General features: G+C 41.8%; 1 protein-coding gene across 4 annotated transcripts in view; it reads left to right on the top strand.

Annotated features, from left to right (window-relative positions):
• The first annotated feature begins 9,181 nt into the window (after nt 1–9,181).
• LOC119913196 (LIM domain-binding protein 3-like) overlaps nt 9,182–26,552 on the top strand; it is a 65,780-nt gene continuing 48,409 nt past the window's right edge. For 3 of the 4 annotated variants that reach the window (XM_038732551.1, XM_038732550.1, XM_038732548.1), the window contains exons 1-2: nt 18,900–18,980; nt 19,075–19,285. In XM_038732551.1, the coding sequence (XP_038588479.1) occupies nt 19,190–19,285 (96 nt within the window). In that variant the 5' untranslated portion in view covers nt 18,900–18,980; nt 19,075–19,189. Of the gene's footprint in view, nt 9,426–18,899; nt 18,981–19,074; nt 19,286–26,552 lie in introns of those variants that run through there. The other variant, XM_038732549.1, reaches the window with a different exon arrangement.

Raw genomic sequence — 26,552 nt, 5'->3', positions numbered from 1 at the left:
GCGCCTCGTCTTCCACAGAGTCCGCCGTCTTTATACAGTAGCCCAGAATGGACACTGGCTCTAGAGAGGAGCTTGGCGAGTTCCGCGCACCCATAGTTTCCCACAACGCTTGGAAGTAGAGGGTGAGGCGAGTGGTAATCATTGGTTGCAATCTGCACGCTCACCACTAGGTGGCAGCTACTACAGCTGTATGAATCCAAAGTTAACATTTTGCTGTGATTAAATGACATTAAACGGATCAAACTGATGCTGAAATAACTACAATATGATGCCGATTTGTTAAACATATAAATTCATGCTTTGTCACTTCTGTCAACAAGTCAGCATGACAACAACTTCTAAATTGTTTGTTTTCTGAATGTAGTTTGGATTGATCAGGGCTACGCTATGCTAACTTGTTCACAGTAAAGTACAACGATAGCTGGTATAAAGTTACAGACACATATTTTCTGAACTCACCAGGTACTTCAACTTCCTCGCTTTCTTTTCTCCAAGTAATGTCCAGATTTGTCCGGTTTTGATATAAATATGAAGTAGTAGTCCAACAGAGCTCTGGGTGCCAACCGACGCTAACAACAACAGTGGGACCGGACGTGCGCGGAAGCTAGCTGCTGAGAAGCTCGAGTGAAGATAAATCAACATTGTAATCCCAAAAACTAAAGTAAACAGCTAATTTAATAAAAGCAGGTAACTCTGAGCTCCTCCCGCGAGCAAACGGCGTAGTTCTCATAGCATAAACCAGACGGACTACAGGTGTTTATTTGTCCAAAAGCTGCAGCGCTGCTCCCGGCTCTTCTCCCCCAAGTTTAGCAGCTCTCCGCCGGCCAGCAGAGTTTCAATCCCCCGCTCTGCCTGGTCTCTCCACACAACGCTCTGAGGCCGTCGGAACGTCCGGACAATCTCAACGCTGATAGGCTATCGCGGCTCAGCATCATGTGACCTTCTTGCTCAAGTTGAAAATGTTCAACTCACGCGTTGCCGGCAGCGCCGTAAGTTCCTCACTCAACATCTGTCTGGCCACAAGGCAAGGCCGAGGCGCTGTAGCTTAGTGGTTAAAGCGCCTGTCTGTAAACAGGAGAGCCTGGGTTCAACTCCCAGCAGTGCCTTGTCGTTACAGATTCTTAATGTCTGCAATGTTTAATCTGTTATGTAGTGAGGATCCCCTGCTTAGATGTTATTCATGATGAAAAACTGAGTGTTTCACCCTTTCTCACTGCATAGTATGTGTTTGCTGTGTAAATCTATATGTATACTATCCAACGAAGGTTAAAATCAAGGGCAACTGCACTTGGTTGAACATATTGGAAGACGTTTCGTCCCTCATCCAAAGGACTTCTTCAGTTCTGACTGACTGGCAGGGAAACTCACCTATTTAACCTCAGTGGGGTCGTTGGCCAGGGTCATCGATACCGCTGGTTCGTTAGTGTTCCTGGTTGCTGTGACGACAGTGGTTACAGTCGTTAGGACTACCGGTGGCCGAGACTGAACGACCATCGTTGGTATCTTCACCTGAGGCCAATAGGTTACGTTTGTTGAGTTTCCTGGGAAGAGATGAAAGGACAGCATTGTAAGTGGGGGATAAGTGGTGGCGTAGACCCCCTCCTCGGTTCAATGACGGCTTCTCGACCCGGGTGTAGATGGCTTCCTTGACACCTCTTTCAAACCATCCATCTTCCCTGTCTAAAATGTGCACCTGGTGGTCCTCAAACGAGTGTCCTCTGTCCTTCAGATGTAAGAAGACTGCAGAGTCTTGACATGAGGAGTTGGCCCTTCTGTGTTGAGCCACATATAGAGCCTCTCTATATGTATACTAGATTAGCAAGAATGTCTGAGAAGTTCATTCAAACTTGTCTTTGCATTTCACCAGGAACTTCGACTAGTGAACTTCTGATCTTATGCAGCTCCGAAAGTACTGGTAGCTCTGCTGGTTTAGAAGCTGGTAAATCAACTCTATAAAGGCTCAGTCATCTTTATTTTTAAGGAAAACAGCAATTATGCAGGCTTAGTTGGTTAAAGTGCCTGTCTAGTAAACAGGAGATCCTGGGTTCAAATCCCAGCGGAGCCTTATGGTTACTGTCCCCTACATGGGCATCATCTTGTTTGGTAACAGAGAAGACGTGGATTCAAATCCTTTCTTCCCTCGGAATAAAGACAGAAGGAGCAACTACACCACCTTGTCCCACACCCGTACCATCTGGGTGCAAACCAGAAGCCCTGACCGAGTAGTTTGTAGCTGCAGTACCGGAGGATGCAGTTTCAGGACAGCGACCCTTGTTTACTTTGCGCGAGCTAGCTAGCAGTGTTACTCTTGAAAGCCCCCCAAAGCCAATTCCCCTTACCACAACCATCACAGGGTGTTTGCCTAAACCTAGGTTATTCATCATATGCATGTCAACCGGTTAACACTACAGAAACCTACAGACAGGGTTAACCTCCTTCATGTTGCTGTGCATTACCACCACCGCTCGACTAGATGGCGCTATCGCAAAAGAACTACGGTCCTAGAACTGCGATCGCAGGATTGCGGGGTTCCTGAAACTGCAGCCTCGGGATTAGCTCAAGAACAGTGCGTAGAGCGCTTCATGGAATGGGTTTCCATGGCCGAGCAGCTGCATCCAAGCCTTACATCACCAAGTGCAATGCAAAGCGTCGGATGCAGAGGTGTAAAGCACGCCGCCACTGGATACTAGAGCAGAGGAGTCGTGTTCTCTGGAGTGACGAATCATGCTTCTCTGACTGGCAATCCCATGGACAAGTTTGGGTTTGCCGGTTGCCGGAAGGGAAATTTGGACAAATGGAGGACCACACGTATTATTTAGCCCAGGAGCCGACAGAGCTTGTCAGCCACCGTAGCGTCTCCTGGAGAGGGAGGCGGGAGCGGTGACTGAGTCGTTTATTGCATTTCACAACCCTCACCACTAGATGCCACTAAATACTACACACTGAACCTTTGTAAACAGCAGATCCTGGGTTCAACTCCCAGCAGTGCCTTGCTGCTACAGATGTGATGTTTGTGAGAGAGATTGGCAGAAGTAAAATGTAGTCTGTATTAATGTATAATCACCTAAAATAAGAATCTGTTGGTTTTTGTTATGAGCCCGTTATATCATTAAGCCCTTTATTGTCATTAAGGAATTCTTAATGTCTACAATGTTTAATCGTTACTTAGTGAGGATGCCCTGCTTTGATCTTATTGATATAAAATATGATGAAAAACTTAGTGTTTCGCCCTTTCTGACCGCATAGTATGTTTGTTGTGAAAATATATATGTATACTATATTAACAAGAATGTCTGAGAAGTTCATTCAAACTTTTCTTTTCATTTCACCAGGAACCTCGACTAGTGAACTTCTGAGCTCCGAAAGTTCTGGTAGCTCTGCTGGTTTAGAAGCTGGTTTGGTAACAGATGTGTATTTAAATCCTTTCTTCCCTTGGAATAAAGACAGAAGGAACAACCATACCATATTGCGGCTCCCCCAGGGCCCCGGCTGGTAGTGGACCCCGTACGTGGGCCATACAGGGTAGCTCAATTGATGTGAGCGCGGACAAAAAGTGACGCTACATGCAACACTGCTGTGCTGCCAAAATTCAGCAGCTCTTATCAAATGAAACAGTCTCTTCACTCATGGTGTCAATGATAAAACACCATCACAAGAATAACAATTACCAACAAAAAACACTATATTCTAAGCAGACACGTTTTGATAAACATATAAATGATTATAAGCTCAAAAGCCAGAAAGTCCATCCATCCAGAGTTTCCTCTCCAGGCTGATGGAGGAGAATCTTCTGCAGGGTCCTCCCTCAGTCTGATCTTCTTCATCTCTCCGGATTCCTGTCTTCATTGGTACCGAAGATAGTCCAGCGGGGAAGGATGCCGCCAGGCGATCTCGAGATGTGGGTTCAAACTTTGGCTCAGCCCATTTAAGGTATGTGGTTAGTCTGTTTGTGTCTGTGTACAAAATTTCAACCAAAATACAAACAGTCCATACTTCAAAACATTTATTCATGTAAACAGGAGTCACATTTTTTAAGCACATTGTTTGGTGCAGTACAGTTGGTAGGCTAATATAGGTTAACCTAAGAACTTATTGTGTGTGCAGAGTTGTTAATGTCAGCGCTATATTTTTAATATTAAATCATATTTAATGTGGTTTCCACTGTAATGAACCAAGCTATTTCCCCTTTCTACCAGCAGGTGGCAGGATTTAAATGAAGGCCCGGTTAGTGTCTTTAGTAAATGTTTTGAATCCAGGTTACTCATACAGATTTATTTATTGTTGTTCATTTCATTTGGTTTTTTAATATTTATGTCTTATTTGCAGCCTAGTTATCATGTTCATCATTCACCCTCAGCCCAGAGTTAAACCTGCATGCTCCTCTGTTCTAACCTGGTTCTAACACTGGCTCACATCAGAAATGTCCTAATGTCACCATCTGGCCAAAAGAAGGATTTACCAGTCTGCTTTATACTGTGTGAATCTTTCTTTTCCATACACATGTGTGTATAACATATAACACCCCCATTGTGTCATGCAAGTGAAGAGAATCCAAACAGCTTTTTCCATCCAATATTTATTCAACATATATTCATACTTTCTGTGGCATTGAATGTACAATCTATGGGTATAGATTATATTAATATATGTTCTGCAGCCATAGATTGTACATTCAATGCCACTGAAAGTATGTATGTGCTATATATGTTGATGGATTTGAATGGATTCTCTTCACTTGCATTACACAATGGCAGTGTTATATGTTATACACGCTGGAATGTGTATGGAGAAGAAAGATTCACACAGTATAGCACAGTGGTAAATCCTTCTTTTGGCCATGGGAGTTTGTTAATCAATGTGCTTAAAAAATGTGACTCCTGACCGCTGCTTACATGAATAAATGCACAATATTATAGCGCATGTAATCATACTGTTGCTAACGTATTTTTCTCGGTCCAGGTATTTATTTTCATCTAACATCAAGCTGGTATAACGTTAGTGCTGCATAATGCTACAGATCCAACCGTTCTAAAAGCTTGGCTTTTATTTTAACATGTTTACCATTACTTCCGGGTCACCTGGCCCACCTGTCTTTACTTTCTTAACGTCTATCTTCAAAGGGAGAAATAAAAATAGGAATTTCAAAAAAACAAAATCGGACCATTATTTGAATTTGGTTTAGTCGTTTTTCGTTTTTGGATTCAGAAACCAAAAACGGGAGAACGGCTCTTTTTTTTCGTTTCTTCGTTTTTGGTTTGAAATGACAAACGAAAAAAAGGTGGTTTTCTCGTTTGTTTGTTCTGTGGTTCAAACAAAAAAACAAACTATCAAAATGTACATGGACCAAACACATATGAGACACTGAGGCGAGACCCAACCAGCAGATACAAGAAAAAGGCCACAGAATGTCTACAAGAGCTACACAAATGAAATGCAAATTAATTATTTAAAAATCGTACAATGTGATTTTCTGGATTTTTGTTTTAGATTCCGTCTCTCACAGTTGAAGTGTACCTATGATACAAATGACAGACCTCTACATGCTTTGTAAGTAGGAAAACCTGCAAAATTAGCAGTGTATCAGATACTTTGTATACTTTCTCCCCACTGTACAACACTGGGGGAGTTTATTTCTCCACCCAGAACCTTTTTTGCTTTTGTTTGTAAGAACTCTGTTCAGTTCCTCACTCAACAAATTCTTTGGTGACAAACTGTGTGCTAATTATTTAGCAAAAAAGCAGACAGAGCGAGTCGGCCACCGTAGCTTCTCCTACGCGCTTGCAAAGGAAGGGGGGAGTGTTGGCTGAGCCGTTGGTTGAAATTAACAGCCCACACCACTAGATGCCACTAAAACTAACACACTGAACCTATCGGTTAACAATCAGCATTGGCGCTGTGGCTTAGTGGTTAAAGCGCCTGTTTCACACTTGATTGAACAGTACCTTCTGGTTACTGTACCCTACATGAACAAACACATGGTGTGTTTGGGAGCCTTTATATTAATTCAATTTTCAGGAAGAAGTGACCACATTTGGACAAGAGGGTGGAGCTGGGAGGAGTGAGGGGTGAAGTAACCATGAATTTGATCCCCTTCTAAACTCAGTTTGCTGGTGAATGTACATTTCATCCAACATACTAAGTTATCTAACACTAGATAGCTGTGTAGTTTGTTATATTTTATTTTGATTTCTATTTTTATCTTAATTTGCCCTCTTGTATTTTATCATCCGCTCTGGTATTTCATGTGTGTCTTGTGAAGCATTTTGTTTGTTGTTTGATCAGTGCTCTATAAATAAAGTAATTTTTTGTTCCCATCTGCATATAATGTACTGTATGACTAAAATATTAAATCACTTTAATTTGCCTTAAAATGACACTGGAAGATCAACAATGATTGAGTATGCAGTATGGAGTAGCTGCATACTGAGTACTGAGGCCTCATCCACACTACTGCGTTTTCGAATTAAAGCGGAGACCTTTTGCTATGTTTGCACCTCCCGTCCAGACTACAACGATGAAAACGAAGACCTAAAACTGAGAAGTTTGGAAACGCTGCTGACCCCGTTTTGCGTTTCAAAACTCCGGAGGGCGTTTTAGTGAAGACGGGCCAAAACGGAGGACTTTATAAACAATGACGCAGCCGCTCACACTCGGCTCTCTAATTGGGTCTTGCAAAGCAGAAACACAATACTGCTGACCGGGTTTTTGACATCATATTAAAATATTCTGCACCGTGCAAATAACACTCATCTGCCTACACTTGTGCTGTGCATGTCGACATTCCCCTGTTACATTCAGTAACAGTCCCAGCTCGTTATTGATCCGTGGAACAAAAAAAATGGCCTGATGCTTAGGGATAGAGCGGGATAAGATGTCTCGTGTGTAAGTTGTCACACTGCTTCAACACTAGAGGCTCTATGTCAAAAATCAAAACGCCATTTTGTGTGACTTTTTTTTCTATGTTCAACTTGTGGTCATCATCACTCTAATCTGAGGTGAGCACAATTTTATTATTTTTTGGCTTCAAAAGTAAAACATTTGCACTTTACAATTTATGTATTCCAACCTTATTAGGTATGAATGTTGAAAATGATAACTTTACACAAAGTAGAGAAGACAATAAAGTGTCTTTTAATACTTCAAAGTGAAGTCCTATGTTAAGCTAACCTTGAGATTTAGCTGACATTAGCACACATGTCAGTTGTCTCAGTGACTTTGTGAAACTGTGTAATTACCTCTGACACCAGTATTAAATGATACTGTAAATAGAATATTATGCACTGTAGTTTACAGCAGCAGCCATGAAAGAGTATATATGGTCTGGTGCCGTGCTGTAGTGTGTTAGTAGATAAAAACACACACACACTACATCATACAGTTATTAATTTAGTTAGGCAACCAGGGTAGTAGACAAATAAGCTTGTAATTAATTTGTAATTGCATGGAGGAATGTGTTTTTGAAGGAAGGAAGATAATTATCAACAGAAGACAGAGAATGGCAGCACACCAACTGACATAATGTTAAAGGCATTCAGGCAGGTGAAGTTGAAGAACAAATCAATCAGAAGTACAGCTATGGATTTTTACAGGATTTGACAAGCCGCTGACATCTCTTTTGGCCTCATCTATGTGGAGTCTTTTTCATACGGTATTCCAAACAAGTGTGTGAAACGCAACAAATGGGCCTGCGATGTTTGCACCTCAGGCCAGGCAATTTATGTGTGCCAGAACTGTGACTCTAAACACATGTCTGATTAGTCAGATACATATATACGTTGTATAGAAAAGCGAAATTAGTTGCATTAGTGTGTTTAAACACCACATCTGTTTAGTCAAGAAGTTACACATTTAATAAAGTTATCTGCAGCATTATATTCAATTACCACAGATCTATTTGCACTCCAGAGAACGTTGGATTTTAAAGTTCAAAGAAAGAGGTTGTGCCACTTAATGTGTGCTCTGCCAACATTTGTGTTTTGAATTAAATTATTTACTTTCCAAATTCTCTTGGCTTGATTGTTGATTGATTTTATATTTAGTTCTGGTTACAATTTGAAATTGAAATCAATATTCACAAGTTTCTAACTGTTGGATAATGCAGTGTGAAAACTTCCCTGCCGATGAGGCCAATTGTCACAAGTGCACACTCTCTATTCAACAGTCTACAGCTCCATAATGAGATGAGAAATGAAGATGTGATGAATACTAATCGTCTGCCAAAGACTTCATTCTTTCATTTGGTGTGACATTTGCACCATTGTGATGTACGGTGCCCAGTAAATATTAGACAGTGTGAAAAGTGTGACAACATACCCCGCTCTCCCCTAGTCTGTATTTATTTATTCTTTCGCCAAAGCTTCTGTAGCTACGGAATAGACCATCTGCTTCGCGCGTGCCCAGTGCACCTGAACGGGTCCCAGCTGCGCGTTTTCAGTCGTTTTAATGTAGACTGAGATCGACTCTGAAACGCTGCTGTGGATGGAGATCGTATTCCTTTTAATTCTCCGTTTGGAAACTAAAACGGAGTAGTGTGGATGGGGCCGCAGTAGGCTCTGCAGTATTCAGTCCATAGGCTACTGACTGAGTACGCAGTAGCAGTATTAGTATGTGTTCAGCTCTGAAAACACTTGTATTTCCTGTATGTGCAGCATGTTTGTAAATCAAACTGATGAAGACGATAATGTGTTTTCTAAAGCTGCAGTGTGTTGATCTCTCACCATATAAAGTGTATTTTTTAGCCTTCAGTATTTATTAATAACACTTAATAAATCTATTCAGTGTACATGTTGCAGTAGCCTACAGAGGAGATGAATTAGTTCCTTTATTTCCTGAATCTATTTTAGTCACCTGTCGGTAGTCTCTCAGGCTGCTGCCTCTTTAAATAAAAATCCTGCTAATGAAAATCCACCGTTAACACCCCCCTCTCCTCCTCCTCCTCCTCCTCCCCTCGGCCTCCCTCCTGCTCTCTGCCCGGGCCGGGCACCGGAGCCGGATCACCGCTGGCTGTCCCGGTCGGTCTGTGACGGTTCGCGGAGCTGCAGAGAGAGAGAGAGAGAGACAGCGGGAAGAAGGTTATTCCCCTTTCTAAGGGTTAAACACCTGTTTCTGTCCGCGTGCCTCTGCTGGCTCAAACTTAATCTCTTCTTCATCATCATCATCATCACAGGTCGCACCGCCCGCCCGGCTCACAGCTCCCTCGGCCGGGTCACACAGGGAACCTCCACCCGCTGAAGCTGCTGCTTCTTCAGGTCTGAGGCCCGAGGTGAGCTCCGCAGGTGGGCAGACTCACATGTTGTGTTGGTCTTGTTTCCAGGGTGGACGCTGAGTTCTGTGCACGGGGCGTCCCTGCTGGGAGGAGTAGAGCAGCCTACGGGAAGCAGCCGGCAGGTGGGCGGTGTCTGTCTGCAGATCACCTGAGACACGAGGTGAACACAACACTGTCTTCATTCATGTGTCAGAGCCGCGGTGACATGTCAGGAACACCGGCATTAACAAACTATGGTGTCATAAACACAAACAGCCAGACCAGCAGAACCCTGTCCTGGGAAATACACCTGTTAAATTATCAGTAAGTCGATGGACAAACTTCTTTGATAATAGTTTATTTTACTTTTCCTGTAAAACCTCTGATGTTTCAGCTTCTCTTATGTAAACATTTCGTCTTGTAACTGTAGTCTAATTTTTGCTTGAGGGCAGAATCTTTACAAACCAAACAATCAATCAATTGATGGAGGAAATTATCAGCAGACTGATCCAGAATGAAAAGAATCATCAGCTGCAGTCTGAAACTAAACAGTTCAGAATGAGCTGCAGCAGCAACATCCTGCTTTATGTTAATGAGAAGGAAGAAGAATCCCCTGCAGCACTATCCTCAACCTGAAGGAGAAACTAGTATACATTACTGTTAGTAAATATTATAACTTTAAACACACAGTATGTATTATGTAATGTTAGTATAATATTAATACATTATTTACAGGTCACACATTATTTGGACCACTAACTAGGGCTACAATATAAATTATAGAGCAAGAAAAATGCTGTACATGGTGGTTAGTCTTTGTTAACGCTCAGTACTAACTTGTCATAATTCTAACCCTTCATGCAGAACAATGAGTTTGTGTTGTAAAGTGGTGAAGACATAGGGGCTCAGATTAGAGGTGTGACGGCACATTTGGGTCATTTATGGTGGAATTTTTTTTATGTATATGAAGGGAAACAAAATTAAGGTGACAGGTGACAATTCAAAATATAAAAATATAATGGAATACAAAGCAGTGATCAGCAGCTTGTTGTTTGGCTTAAGTTACTTTTTTTGGACCGTGCACATTTGTTTCTTCCATATTTCAGTTGCATTGCATAGTTTCTTACTGTGCATCGTTTCATTTGTTATTTGATATTCTCACTCCCGACTCATCACATATTGACGCTTGGTCAAGGCCCTTTGGCGTCATTTTCAGACGTTTAAGGCTCCACGGTCAAGTTAGCAACGCTAGCGTTTCAAAACATCGCCATTCTGAAACGCCACGTTATTAAAGTTGTGAAACGTTGAAATTTGGTTGGGTTTAGGCACAATAACTACTTGGTTAAGGTTAGAAAAAGATCATGGTTAGGGTTAAAATAACTACGTACGTCAGTTAACATGTAAGTTAACTAGCGTCACTTACGCCAACTTACGTAACTTTGCCTAAATAAACATATTTAACGTTCACTTTTTGTTTCTGTGACGGGTTCAAAGTCCGGGTCCGAGTCTCCTTACTCAGTCTTTTCTGTTAAATATCAAATACCTGCCTTTACCGTCACAAACTGACGCTACAGGGCTTCCCCCACTGCGCTGACCATGACGCTATGAGGATGCCCAGTGCGTTACAAACTGACGCCGATGGGTCTTGACCATGTGTCCGTATGTGACTGAGTCTGGGAGGGAGAACAGGTTGGTTTTTCAGAACATTTTTAACAAAAGCTTTCAAAAAGTGGTAGAGACATTCAGATTCTGACCTGTCCCCAGCGTCTCCAGGGGAAATGACACCTATATGTCAATATTTTTAAATATCCCGCCCCATCAAGGCTGTGATTGGTCGGCTACTTTCTGCACACGGCTTCTTTAAAGGCACGCAAGCTTCTCTTCTCCCTCGTCTCTTAGCAGGTAGGCGAGAACGGGAGCAGGTGAGCCCACTTTGGCGTACCGGCCCACTTCGAGCACTGCTTTTACTGCAGTAACACTTTCACTGCAGGACTTTTACACATAACAGAGTATTTTACAGCTATCGACAGCTATTCCCTCCCTCCCTTCTGTTTCAGACTGAGCTGACCTTTAACTTAACGAGGCAGCTCAATTAAGAAGCTGTTTAAATAACAAACTATTCACACATGCTCTGAGGTTAGTTACGCGTTGTTAATGCTGAGAGAGAGATCCTCTATCACACCACCCTCATCAAACACACACACTCTGTTAAACACCCTGAATGGTTTTGCCTGCTGTCTATAAAGAGCAGCGAGCAGTCGACTCAGTTTGTTTTCTGAACTTGAAACACTGAGATGTTCTGAACTGAAATCAATACTTCCAGGGCTGCAGGGTTGATCACAGCCACATTATCCCCGTGGTTTACCTGTTCTCACAGTCTCACCGGTCGCGGAGCTTGAAGTTTGTCCTGAGGGCGGCGGTAGAGGAAAGGTCACGGAGTCATTGAAATGTAAAGAGTTCCTCCTCTGAACAGCGTCTGAACAGCCTCGTTTTCAGCTTGATGAACATGTAATGTTGTCTGAAACGGTTGAATATTTATCTATAAGTCCTACGCTGGAAGTTTTCGTGCATCTGTGCTCCCTCTCTGTGGTCTGGAACTACCATGGGGTGCAATCGCAGAGACATCTGGAGTTGTAAAATTGCTGAATACACCTGGAGGAAATCAGATTAGAAGCTATAAGACGAGTTTAAAATAGAATAGAAACAATGAAACAGAATACTGTGCAACTGACTGAATAATGATGAAATTTAGTGGTCAGTACCAATACCAGTGAAATTCTCGATACCACGGTATAAAACAAACAAAAACATTTGAACAACTAACAGCTGTGAGAGGATGTCCAGGACAGATGAGAGGTGGTTTGATGTCAATAAATTCATAAATGAGCAAGCTGTTGAAATTACACCCTTGCAATGTACATAAAGAATTAATTCATTACTTTTCTACAAACTCACAGGTGTGAAATATTTAAGGGTGGTCATTTTCACAGTTAGAAATGGATCGTTTTGCTCCTGCAGTAACAGGAGCGTTGGACAGACGTTCAGTTCTTAGAGCTGCAAACTGCCTCGTCACCTTTGGTGGTTTTGAGTTGATCCAGACTGTCTGCCTGAATCAGCTCTCCTGCTGTGATCTTAGACCTGACACGGAGCTAATGAAGGTAACAGCAGCGAAAACCGATGAATGTTTAATATTAAACTAACTTGACTCTGGTTTCCACTACGGCTTGGCCATGAAACAGTAATGATAATTATCGAGATATCATTTTCAACACATGTTCCATAAATGTTTGATTTAATTCATTTGAATCATGAATGAATCAGCACTTAATTTGTCAATTAATTAATAAATTTTGTTAAAAGGAAAAGGGACTGAAAAGATTTTTTATCATAATAGTTTTGAATGTTCTGCCTCAGATTTGTGAAGTGATCCACTGTTCGGCATCAAGTGTTTGTTCTGACCAGAAAGAAAAGTTTAAAACCACAATTAAATTTCACTCAGGAGCAAAAATCAGACTTTTAAACCTGAAAGAAATAATGATTTGACATTTATATGAAATGATTTATCGTGATAAATTTTTTCCTACATCACCCAGCCTTCGTTTCCATACACGACTCTCGCTGTTACTGTTACTTACGTAGAGGCGGAGCTGTCGCTGCAGCTGCCCTTCTGCCACATGCCACATGTCGGATCCCCGGTAGCTATGGCACTGTAGAAAAACGAAAACCGTCATCTTTTCAGAATACTGGTGTCAACTTGGTGCTCAGGTAATCGTGACGTCCCCATCCAGATCAGCAAACCCATTAGTCTCCTGCAAGTATCATCATACAGTCCTGTTAAAGGGACCCGATGGAGTTTCTGAACACCAGTAGTGCCATGAAGCAATGGTTTTATTAGCGGGTTATTCTGCTGAACGACAACAAAAAGTAGCACCAACAAAGGCAAGGAAGAGGAAGAGCCGGCCTGCAAACATGGAAGTAAATAATGCACAAATTAAAATCTTTAAAAATATATATATCAGCTTTACAAGTGTTTAATGAGGAAGAGAAAACATTCAACATGTCTGTCAACCCTCAAGCACGTGCGTCTTGGTGAAAGTAAACACAACGTTAAGTAGTGAAACCCTTACTCAGTTACATCTTGAAAAAACATATGTGAGAAGTGCAGTGGTCCTTTGCACCCCGGGAAAGCTGTCTCCGTCAGATTCCTCTCTGTGACAAAGGCGTCTAAACTTAGCCGGTGATATAACACGCTGAGCAGATCTGGCTGCTCTGGGATCAGCCTGTTAGTCTCTGCAGAGAAAGTAAATCATTACAGCCCCATTTAGTTATGTCCTCTTCTTTTTAACTCAACAAGCTCTGACTCATATGAGTTTTTCGGAAGTTAAAGTCGCACTGATTCATTGTGTTGACTATTTCAGACTGTTGTCACGTGGGGAAAAAAAGGCGGGTGTGCAGGGACGGGAGCAGGTGAAAAAAAGTGTTGCTGTGTCTTTGGAGTTTGAGAATAACTGTCTTCTTTAAATCATGGCAAAGTTGAAGCATGGACATAATCAACTAATTAGACTGCACTTGTGCAAAACTAGAAAGGACAAGTGCCACCGGTGGAGAGGGCACCTGACATGTAAATTGAAAGGAATTTGGAATTTAAAGAGGTGGTATTCTGCTTTTTGGCTTTTTCCCCTCTCCTTTGTTGAGTTATATATCTTTTCTGTGCATGTAACAGGTTTGCAAAGTGAAAAACCCAAAGTTCAGCCCAAAGGGAGTTCACATCTCCCACAGAAAACACTAGGGCTGCACATAACGATTATTTTTCAAGTCGATTAATCTAACTATTATTTTTTCGAATATTCGATTAATCTAACAACTATTTTTATGTATTCTAAAGAACAAAAAGTTGCCAATTACTCGATTAACATAAGAATTTATCCAAAATAAATATCAAAAACATGTCTTATCAATAAATCAATATTTTATTCAGTCATCCTGATGAAGCACATTAGAATAATGACAAAATTTCCACATCACTGATGTGTTGTAATAAAAACAATAACAGACATTAATTAGGCTACTTTACTTCAAACTTTAAATGATTCTGACAGGGATTTATTTCAATTAGGGCTGGGCGATACGGCCCAAAATGTTATCACGATAAAAACATTTCATATAATTCGATATCGATAATTATCACGATATATGTCAAATCGGCTTGTTTTAGATTAGAAATATTAAGTGCTAATTTGTTTGCAATTCAAATGAATTAAACCAAATATTTTTTGACGATATATTGAACATTTATTATATTGAAATTGAGGAAAATTATATTGCGATAATTATCATTATTGTTTAATTGCCCAGCCTTAATTTCAATATTGAGTAACGCAGTATGAAAATCAAATGTATTTCTGCATCAGTGTGGGGCAAAGAAAACAGCTGAAAGGATTCACAGACCGTACAGACAGTCACAGGTTGTCTGTAATGTTAGACTCAGCTGTTTTCTCGCTCATACGTGGTCGTTAAATAAACAGAAAATATGAACGTTAGATGACACACTGTCTAACCATACGTTTCCATGACAGCAGTGGGGCAGAAATTACTTTAAACATGAAGCAGATGAAGAAGTACTTACAAAATACATTTTAACGGACTACGTGTCGTGTGGAGACAGAACAGGATTTGCAGTGCTGCCGTCAGCGCTCCGGGATACTTCACGTATTCGTAGACAGCAGTTGTGCTGCAGTGAAGCTGTTTCCAGTTCACAGAGCTCACGGTGAAGCAGGTTGTTGAGTGTCTGAAATACTCCCAAACTTTAAACGGTCGAAGGTGCGGTCTTGTAGCTGCAACTTGTCCGGGGGATGCAGCGAAGCTTCGACGCACGTAATGCTAGTCGACGTATTTAGGAAATCGATTACGTCGACTACGCCCCAGCCCTAGAAAACTCTGCTCTGAACTGAAAACAGCTCGTTTGTAGTCCAGCCTTTTCCCTTCCCGAAGCTAAATGCGCTACTCCGACACGCCCTCAAAAACACAGGTGGAAAAAACAGTGAGCTGCAGCACACAGCTCTCCTCTCCCTTCCAAACACTAGCTACCCTCCAGGCCGTCACTGGACATAAAGTTGTTCCTGTGATGTAGAGACAGAGCTCAGTTAAAACTTTATGGATACAGATTAATAACTCACCGCTCTGAAACTCTCGCTCCAGTCCATGTTGCCAAGCTGGTAAGCAGATATACAGCTGAACCGACGCCGTGTTTACGGGCTTCACGCTGACCCGCCCTACTCTGCTTCTGATTGGCTAGTAGTCCTTAACTAGGAACTGAGCATGTGCAACTCCCAACAAAGATCATGTAGAGACAAGACGCATCACTCCATAGCTAAAACGAAGCCTTCAACACAGGGTGAAAAGAGGAGCTGCAGCAACGTGCAGTATGAGAAAAAAATATGGTGTTTTTTGAAAATTAAACCATGTAAACCTGTTCTGGTACAACCCCTAAATAGGATTTTGAACCTGAAAATGAGGATAATACCACCTATTCAAATCCTCTTAACTTGAAAAGGAAAGCAGTATAAATGTAGTTATGTTGTTTTAACTTGAAACTGTGAGCTAGAATAATTCAGAAAAGCTAAACTAACTAGTGACAGCGTGCAGCCTCCCTGCTCTGGGTCAGTCTCTGGCGCCCTCAGAGCGTCATTTTCAGAGAAGAAGCCATAAAAACCTGCTGTATACGACCAGCGAACAGCAGACAGACTCAGTCAGAGAGCAGCTGGTGAACATGGTGGAGCGTTTAGCTGCTAAAGAGCCAGATATTTCCCTCAGGAGCTGGTGGAGACCAAACACAGAGCTAACAGAGAGAGAATACTGGACTCACATTCATCAGGTGACACAAACACGCCTTCACATGAACCGTCATGTTGCTCAGGTGTGTAAATAAGTATCTGTTTCTGAGTACAGATCTGTATCAGATCGCATTTTAATACCTGGTGTAAATGGGGCGTGAGACCCCACGAAGCTGAGATTATAAGTCGAACCGGAGTTTGAACCCACGACCTTCTTGCTGTGCGGCGATAGTGCTAACCACTGAATTCGACTTCATACCTGTTGTATACGCTCATTATATCATTACTATGAACCAATCACAATGCTTGATTTGACCTACCCGTTTTATAATTACCATCATGTAATTATGCTTCTTTTGCATTTGTTGTTTTGTTTTATCCAATCACGCCAAAATTATTAAGTTTACAAGGATGTAAAAGTCAGACAAGCTGCAAATCTTCCCATTTGAAACGTTTGGGAAAAGAAAATGGTGGCATTTGTGTTTCATAAATTACTTTTCAACAATTAATCAATCAGTAAATGTATTAATTTTCGGTCAGTCGACTAATAAGTTAATTGTTTCAGTGTTGTGTTCATGAGCATTGTTGGAAAACTCAAACTCATACAACATAAACAATGATGATCATTGTGAAAAGTCTGAGCTCGGAAGTTGTCGGTTGATAAATGAAAGTCGAAATGCAAAACAAAACACACTTTTGTCTTTTGTGTTTGTAGCAACATAAATAATCTTCAGTTTTCAAGCTTTAGTTTGGACGTAGAAGACGACAAAAACGAAGAGTAAATAACAGGAGGGATTGTGGGTTGTGTAGTTGTATGCGAGCTGTGTGGTTAAAACAGAGAAATGTTTCAGTCGCCAGTACAGGAAACCTCACACATGCTGACAGCTCAGCAGTGTTTGTGTGTTCGTGTCAGGGAATTCTCACCTGTTGCCAAAATAAAAGACCGTAAATCTGCCATCTGTTAGCGCACAGACAGACGCAGCCTGTTTATAGTTTGACTGCTGTCATCACTACTGCAAGTTGTAAACCCTCATTTATTTAATCACTGAGACTGTGATTCAAGTTGTTTTCTATGTTTCCTCTTGTGTCAAAACGAGTCCTGAGTGTCTCACAGCCCGACATCTGATCGTCCTCTGAGCCACTGAGACCATTAAACCCATCAGTGAGCCTCACTGCTGCACTGACATGTTCCTTCATCACCGTGAACACTGTAGTTTAGTCTGACTCAGCCCCACATACACTACAGCACTACAGCACTACATGTGGATTCATCCGCCGCTGAAAGTAGTCTCCAACAAATGCGCCATTTCCTCCTGTTTGTTTGATAAACAGCGAGACTTTTTAAACATGAAGCTATAAATCTGTGAGGTGTTTTTAAAGATGCACGTCTTCCGGATCGAGCTGAAACTTTTAATCAAATAATTGATTAGTTGTCAACTTTTAACTATTTGGATTATTTATGAATCAGTTTGAGTAAATTCTATGGTTCCAGCTTCTTAAATGTGAATATTTTCTGGTTTCTTTCCTCCTCGGTGACGGTAAAATAAATATCTTTGGGTCGCGGACAACACAAGATATTTGGGAAACACTGACTTTTCACCATTGTCTGACATTTCATAGACCAAACTGATTAATCGAGAAAATTTTATTTAGATTTTTAATATATTATTATATTAACACATATTATTATTACTGTTTCATTTACTTATTTTATTTTAATTTTTAATATATTTGTATTTTTTTAAAACACGCTTACTGTTTTATTTATTTACTTTTATTTTTAATATTTATTTTTATATTTTATAATTTTTTTTATTATTGTTATTATATAGGACAGTTAGCCGAAGTTGAGACTGCATTAAGGAGCTGTGCTACATAAAGAATGGCGTATAGCTTATGCTGTGCTGCTTGGCAGTGATTGATCGCCAGCAGTAGGTGACGGTCTCACTTTGTGATGTTACTATTAAATTTTAATCATTGGCCTTAATTGAAGTTATCGTCATCATTGTCGTTGTGAAATGGCACACATGGCGGCACTTTGTGCTGAAAAGGGGCGGTCCTTTAAGGGCCTCAGATTAGGGGTGTGACGAAACACTAAACACAACATGCACAATATTGGGGTCACGAGACAAGAAGAAATTCTAATAGTATTTAAAGTAAAAATCACTGATTAAATATATGATTGGGGGGGTCTGGGGTTTCTCCCCCCAGAAGATTTTGAGCATCAAACATTCATTTTCTGCATTCTGGGACATTTTCTGCACCAATTTATGGTGGAAATGTCTGTATTTATATGAAGGGAAACATCATCTTGGCCTTTTTATTACACTTATCTGAAGTTAAATACACTAAAGGCTTCATCAGTTACTCTGTTTGATAAAATATCCCTGGAAAGACTCCTTGCTGTGGGGAACTTCAGCTCTGACATGTGGAGGGATTGGCTGTAATAACCCATCTGCTGCTGACCTTTCGGCTATCGGTGCCACTTAACTCGTGGCCTTTCGTCTTTATCACCACGAAGATAATGAGACATTTCCCGGCGTTGTCCCTGATTGGGTCCGAGGGAGACCCTGGGCGTAACGGACCAGGAGGGAGGTGAGGGAGGGAGGGAGGGGAGTCTAGAAGAATCTGCTCGGTCTATATTAGCCCCGGTGAATCACGGCGAGCCTGGCATACCTGGTGTCCCCTTTCACACCATATATGTCCACCCCCCCTCCTTTTCCCTTCACCCCCCCCACCCTGCCTCACCCTGCCTCACCCCGCCTCACCCCTCCACCCCCCACAATGCAACAGTGCTATCTCTGGCTATTCTTAGGCTGTCACTTCAGCTCCTCTGAGCAGGCAAGTCCTCTTCTTTCTCCTCTCTCAGCTTCTTCCTCTGGCTCGTCTTTCTCTCAGCTTTGGTTCGTGCGTTTGACACATTTTCCAGTTTTCATGTCAGGGTTTGATTCTCCCGTCTCTCACCTGTGTGATAACCTTCTCTCTGTCTCCTTTCAGAGGCTACCTGGCACCGGCCCTCCCTCCCATCCCTCCAGCAGCTGTGGGGTTTAAAAAAAAATTGGGTTTAATCGCCGTCGTCCATTTTGGAGGATCTTTTTAGTTTTCTGGAAGAATGAGCGCCTACACCGTGTCGCTGCCCGGCCCCGGCCCCTGGGGCTTCAGGCTGCAGGGGGGGAAGGACTTCAACATGCCGCTGACCATCTCCAGGGTAAGAAACTGCTGGTTTTCTTTTAATCTCAGCTGCCACACCTCCATCAGCAGGTACGCCTGAGCTCAGCCTGCTGTCTCTGCGTTTGGCCTCAGTTTGGTTTAAAGATGTGTCTTTGTTGCAAGAGAGCCTGCTGGTTCATCCAATTTAACATTTACCATCATGCTTCTAACTTCCTAAAGTGGTTATCAAATCATTTCTGTCTCTGAGTCCTGAAAGTCTTATTTTCTTAAAAAACAAAAAACAACGAGGCGACCTGATGGCCAAAGGGTTTCAGTAGGTTTGCTGGGGACCTCTGTTGCATGACCCTCCTCCTCCTCATATCCTGTCACCACGCCTATCCACTATCAAAATAAAGTTTAAAAAATTACAACAAGGTAGCTTTAATTGTGTAGAACCTTTTAAAACAACAGAGAAATGATCTATGAAAATTAGACTGATCCCGGTCGCTGCACTGAAAACAAGTTTGTTTTCACTTGTTTTAAGAAAATAAAGATTTCAAGTAACAAAAACAAATGACTTGAGAAGAAGGAGATTGACGACTGTTTCCTGTCCAAAATCAGCTTTCAGAAGCTTGAAAATGTATTTTATTTTAGGAAAAGTTATGAATGAATAAATGAATCAGTCAGGTAAATTTGAATTTTCCACTTCATCAACTTTGACGGTAAGAGTCGACATGCAGCTCACAGGTTGATTTTCTTAGTTAACTGAAATGAATGGAAGCGAACGGCTGGCCAAGACGCACATGCAGGAATGTAAAATATGGTGTTTCTGGATGTTTTTGTGGTCGGTTTTCTGTCATTCCTCTTTTCTGTTATGTGCGGGTGGTTCTGATTATGAACTTTGATTTTTGGGATGATTTGAAAACACATGTGAAGCCTGTCAGGGTGAGACCTGTGGCCCCCAGCGGCCCCCACAGGGTGTGACGGCTGCCAGGATTTATCAGGGAGGCCGAAAGCAGAGCCGGAGGCCTAAAACTGGAGCTGGTGTTGGTTTCACCTCCTAATCTCTCTGAATAGACCAGAGACACAAACACTCCTCTGCAGTTCTTCCTCGTCCTGGTCTCACAGGGGGATCTGCTGCATCTGTTGTCAGGACACCTTCACCTTTGACCTTCTCTCTGCTGCTTGTTGGAGATTTAGGCGTTGAGGCTCATTCTGCGAGCTGCTGTGGATTGCAGCTTCAGCACATGTGCAGATGACTCTATTTAGCTTCTCCAGACATTAGAAGCCTGCTGTTGTCAGGATTCGGCAGATCAGTCAGAAACCTACTGACCTGCTGAAATGACAATAAGTGACGCGCAGACGGTGGACATGGCGTGTTGATTGGGAAGAAGATCTGCAGGATGTGATGTTGTGAAGTTATTAGAGGATACATTGTCCCAACCATTGTTTTGGGGAAAGAATGACAATATATATAATTAGACTATAAAAAAAGATGTTCTGGTGTTTAACAGCGCTGCTTCTGTCCTCTCTGTGTTCAGGGAGGGCGGGGCTCACCGGCTCCTCCACAAACAAACTCTCCGAAGGGAAACCACATCGGCAGATGCAAGACCGTCAGACCCGCTTATACTGGGTGTTCAGCAGCATACGGAGGCTGTCAAGTAAAACCTGTTTGATAGGACAATTAATTTATTGTGAATTATCCCTTATTAATTAAAGTATTTTTAATATCCTACTGTTACACTACATCAGGGGTATTCAATTAGATTTCAAAGAGGTCTAGTTAGAGAAAATTTCCTGAAGCAAAGGTCCGGAACATCAAAACGACGAAATTGCGTTATCATTCAGTACTATAACCTATAGTTGTATCAACACATGTTTTTAGTCAACAACGGACTGTCAAATCAAATGTAGCTTGAAGTGATGAAGTGTAGTCTTAACCGATTTTATAATAAACACTCAACACATCATAACAAATGAACAGCTGTAATGCCTCCTCTTCTCTTTCATTTCCTCTTACAGAGCTACCACTTTCCTACTTTCTGTTGTTCAGTGAGAAACGTGAGCTCCAGCTAGCATATTGGAGATCTATGAGATATTCTGGTTTTGAACTGCCCGTGGGAGGAATGTACATGTAAAAATCTGTACATTCTTGATTAAAAGTCATGTGAAATCTCTTTTATCTTTCGTCTCCTCAATTCGGGTGTGTTTCCAAAACGTCTCTGGTGAATCTCGCGGACTCGACTCGCAAGCATCGGTATGCACAGATTTGATTGGCTGAGCAGCGTCACATGAGACGATTGGAGCACATGCGATTGGTCTGTGAGTTTCCTGGTCCTCTAAACCAGTACAGTAAATGCTAGAAAAGCTGCGGGGGGTTAAAATAGAAACGCTCCGTCACGAGGTAGTAAGTCTCAATAATAAATGGGTTGTAGGTCGGCGGTCCGGAGAGGACGGCGGTCCGCCTATTAGTGACCTCTGCACTACATGTACTGTGAATTATGCCCATAAATAATTGCACCTACGTTGGAATATTTCTACATATTTGCATGATACATCAAATTCATTGATATTGATTTAATTGTTGAAATTTTATTCATCCATAACATGATTACACTCTTTCTGATGACAAAATGTGCTTAAACTTTAAAACACAGAATTCTAAAAATTTTTTTTCGGAAAACAGAATTTGGGAAAAAAGAAAAATCAATCTGGCAAAAAAAATTTAAAGTGATTTCATGGCTCTGTATCCACGGTCTCATCGCCCAATATGTGAATGCACCATAACTGCAGTACGTACCATCGGGGGTTGACGACGACGCGGGGATAGAAACTTTAGCTGCAAAAATCTCAAAGAGGAACGGAGGTCAGGAGCCTATCAGGCAAAACTTTGTGCACAGCGTCTTTGACGACACCACGTATCCGTAACACACCCGCTCTGCGACACTTGTAGTTTCGTGAAAAAAGTCCTAGGAAAAGGTGCATTGGAAAGGTGAAAAGTGTTGGGAGAGCACGACACCTCTAACCTGGACTGTTTATTGTTTCTTGTCTTTGTTTCTGCTCCCTGGCCGACTTGTAATCAAACAATTTGAAACTAAAGTGTCCTAAGATGCAGCTGAACTGACTGCAGGAGAGAAACTGAATGAAGCAAATCGATCAGAGAGTTTGGCGTTTGAGTTCATACCTTTGTTAAATGATTTTACGATATCTCAAGACGCAGCTGATATCACAAGAACTTTATCTTCATCCGAGAACAAGAAACTGAAGTACATCTTGTTTATATACATGACGAGGAGTATTGTCACATCAGACTCCTACAGAGCACATTCCTCTGAAAGCAAAAAAAAGATATATGCAGCATGTCAGATAGACAACAAGGTGAACAGAAAGTAACAGCAGGAACTGTGAACGCCGCCCTGAGTGTGGTGCTGCTTATGTGTGCCAGGTTTAAAGCCTCCTCCCTGTGTGACAGAAGATCTGGTGTTTGAGTTTGTGATCTAATTCAGTCGTCCTCCAGTGAAGGAGGGGCAGAGATCCACCTCAGTGGATGGAAACATGTGCTTCAAGGTTTGTGAAGCATCAATATTTATTACTGGGAAAGCTTTGAAAATCTCCTGAGAGACGAGGTGCAGCTCAGCCTCCCTGTCAGCTGCAGATGAAACTCCTTCTCGGCTCGCTGTGCCGTAGACAGCACTCTCTCCTCCACGTCTGCAGAGTTTCATTTTCACTGTCAACCTGTTTTACTTTTGTTTTCCAGCCAAATCCGCCAGTTTAGTCCCGAATCCAGACTGCACACTGATTCTGAGCCGCTTTGTAGTCTGGCAAGGTGACCAAATGAGGTCTATTCAGAACTGTCAGCATGCAGGTGGATGTCATATGTAACCTGCCACCAGGGCTGCAGCTATTGATTATTTTATCACTCATGTATTCAACAGATTATTTCATCAATACTTCTTGCTCGGCGCCCCCTGGTCCAGGATCAGCTGTGTAACTCACCACTGTAACGTTACGACCCAAACTAACGAGTCGGAGAACAACAACAGTGTTTGTTGATGCTTTTTAGTAATCGTGCTACTCAAGTTTGTCGATGGATCGTGTCAGCCCTACCTGCTACATTATTGTTTTCACTATTTCTTGTGAATAGTGCTGTCCCTTTATTCTGTATTGCATTGAGATGTGGTGTCTGTACGGTGGCAGTTTCCCCCCTGAGGGATTAATAAAGTATTTTGCATCAGATGTATAATAAAAACAATAGCTTTAAAGTGTGACTTTCATCCCATCCATCCTGATAAATTAAGTTCTCACAGCTGCAAAAAGTGTGAATGAATTGTGAATACGAGGCAGAGAAAGGTGTGTTTGGGGAAAAGGACAGGTGCATGCAGGTGCTCTAAAAACTACAGGAAGTTAGTCACTGTAATTCGACCGCTGATTTGATCGCTATAGTCCCGCCCCACTGTGCTGTGATTGGGAGCTCATTACTTGTGATTGGACGCCAGATCCATCGTAAATATAAGGGGTCAGAGAGCTGGAACAAAACAGGCAAAATTATTTCAAATTAAAGCATTCCAGGTAAAATAACAGAGCGAGAAAATCAGTTATTAGACCTACAGCGTGAAAATCAGTTATTAGACCTACAGCGTGAAAATCAGTTGTTAGACCTACAGCGTGAAAATCAGTTGTTAGACCTACAGCGTGAAAATCAGTTATTAGACCTACAGCGTGAAAATCAGTTGTTAGACCTACAGCGTGAAAATCAGTTATTAGACCTCCAGCGTGAAAATCAGTTACAAATACATGTTTTATTTTGGTGATTTAAATCGTCCAGATTTGTCCTGCCGCCCTGCACTGTGCTGTGAACTGTCTGTGTGTGTTTATGTGGAACAGAAAAGCCTGTTAGACACACGCTCTGCAGGCTTTCACTACAAATATGTTAATACCCAGTGAATCAACACGAGCCCACACACACACACCCCGAGCTTTGTTGGATCAAATATCTCCGTCTCTGCGTGCGTCGCCATGTGCTGATAATCTGCCGTCAGAGTGACAGCAGCTTCGCTCGCTGGACGGGTTCACGTTTTTCCAGAACTGGAGGCTTTTGTGGCAGCGAGGGACGGCGGACGCTTCCCATCATGCCTCTGGGCTCCGCGGTTCATTGTTTGCTCGGATTCAGAGCAGCAGGTTCAGGGAGCAGAAATGAAACTGTGGGATAAACGGGAAGATAAAGCTGAATCAGTCCCAATCTGCTGCCCTGGGCTGGGCGTCAGGTTTATTCATGTGCACAGACGCATGTGGAGGAAGGCTGAACATTATTAAGGCGCTGGATATTTTGTTGATAAGTCGATTTTTCTTTAGGGTGGTATTCTATATGTTACTTCTTGTCAACAAATGCCATGTACAGGCTCAAACGTACTGTGAATGTAAATACTAACTACACGCTAAATATGTACGTACGTTCAGTGAACGTGTTGAAACGGCCTCACTGCTCTGGCTGCCTGTCCATTTTAGAATTATTTTTAAGATTTTATTGTTTGTATTTAAGTCAAAAAGGTTGTCGCCTCATATCTCTGATTCTCCTGATCAGCTGCAGCTTGTCGTCCCTAAAACAACCAGGCCCCTAAACTGTGGAATGAGTTTCCTCCAGACGTCAAAATGGCCCCCGACCTTCGAATCTTTTAAATCTCGCCTAAAGACGTACTTTTATTCCCTGGCTTTTAATTCACAATGAGAGCCGTGTGGCCTTCATTTTGTCTTTTTAGTGTTCTGAGTCACTGGTTGTGTGTTGTCTGTGTTTTATGTGTTAACATCTTTTGTGCAGCACTTTCGTAACTTAGTTGTTTTTTTAAATGGGCTGTTGATTGGATAGCTATGGTAAGTAAAATCCTTTATGGAGGCTGCAGCTTCAAATGTGGAAAACGTCTTCTTGCTCTTATTTACTTTTTTATAAAAACATCATACCGTGATTAATTTTTAAAGTTTCCCCACACAGGCTGCTTCTTACATTTTATACTACATTTATTCATTTAGCTGCAGCTTTCATCCAAAGTGACTTACAATAGCTATATATGTCAGAAGTCACAGGCCTGTGGAGCAACTAGGGGTTAAGTGTCTACGTGTCTCAGGGACACAATGGTGGATGTGTCACAGTGGGGAATTAAACCCACGTCTCTCACACCAAAGGAAAGAGTCTTATCCACCCCGCCATCACATTTCACATCACTTCTCATTCTTATAAGAGCTCAGAGAGATGTCGCCGGCCTCAGATATCCCGGCTTTATGTGGTTTTTCTCTCTCTCCTGCGCTGTCCTGTACCCATTTCTTTGCCATATCTCTAAACTCTGCAATAAAGCAGACTGACATCTCCTCTGAAGGGCCGACTGAGCTGAGCTCCGAGTTTGTGCAGCAGGCAGGTGAGGACAGCATGTTCACAAGAGTTTATGGGTATGAAAGAAGCTGAATACAACAGTCACGCAATAAGAGAAGAGTTCAGGTGAAGCAGCTTTTAAAGCAGAGAGAAGTCACTGAAAGTTTGTTTGAACAACAGTGAAGATGGTGGAAGTAGCATATTATTTTATTGCAAGGAATAGACTTTTGACTCTGACCTTCAGCTTAAGATGTGTTCTGTAAGAGATCTGTAAACAATCAAATAATGAATAGAAATGTTTCTCTGGTCATAACAGTGTAGGGAAGATTAAATACAAATACATAAATAAAGAACAGATTAAATACTAAATACCAGAATGTTCCTTAGAGTCTGCAGCAACTTAAGGTCAGAAAATCAGATTAAGATTCATTTTAGCATTTCATTGTGCCTGCATGTTTTAAATCCACTCAGATAAACCTCTGTGTGTAGTTTGTAGTCCAGCTTGCTTCAACATAGTAACTGCATTTTCATACCAGTGGCATACATAGGTGTCATTTACACTGGGGACGCTTGGCACATGTCCCCACCACTTTTTGAAAGCATTTGCTAAAAAGCTTTCTGAAAATTAGCAACTTGCAACAAGAAAATGTTAAATAAAAAATACAAATTCTATGAGAAAGGTTTACTTGCACAATAGTAAAACATGAAATGCAATGTTAATATGAATATTTCTTTCAAATAGCATCAGAGTAAGAGTTTTGTAATACCCCTAATATGAGCCCTTAAATGCCCCTACCGCTTTTCCACACAAAGTGACGCCCTTGGTGGCATATATCAACCATTGTTCTGATTCTGATACTTATAATATGCTGACTCATCTGTTCTGCAGCCATGAACAACCTTAGTAACTGTGCTGTGTTTTTTCTGCATGCCTGCTGAGCTGCTCTAATAGTTTTAGTTTTAC

The sequence above is a fragment of the Micropterus salmoides genome, unplaced genomic scaffold, assembly GCF_014851395.1.
Source record: "Micropterus salmoides isolate LMB-PRFRI ecotype aquatic unplaced genomic scaffold, ASM1485139v1 Ms_hic_scaffold_2, whole genome shotgun sequence".
NCBI lineage: Eukaryota > Metazoa > Chordata > Actinopteri > Centrarchiformes > Centrarchidae > Micropterus > Micropterus salmoides.
The sequence above is the reverse complement of the archived record's forward strand: the minus strand, read 5'-3'. Positions and strand labels throughout refer to the sequence as shown.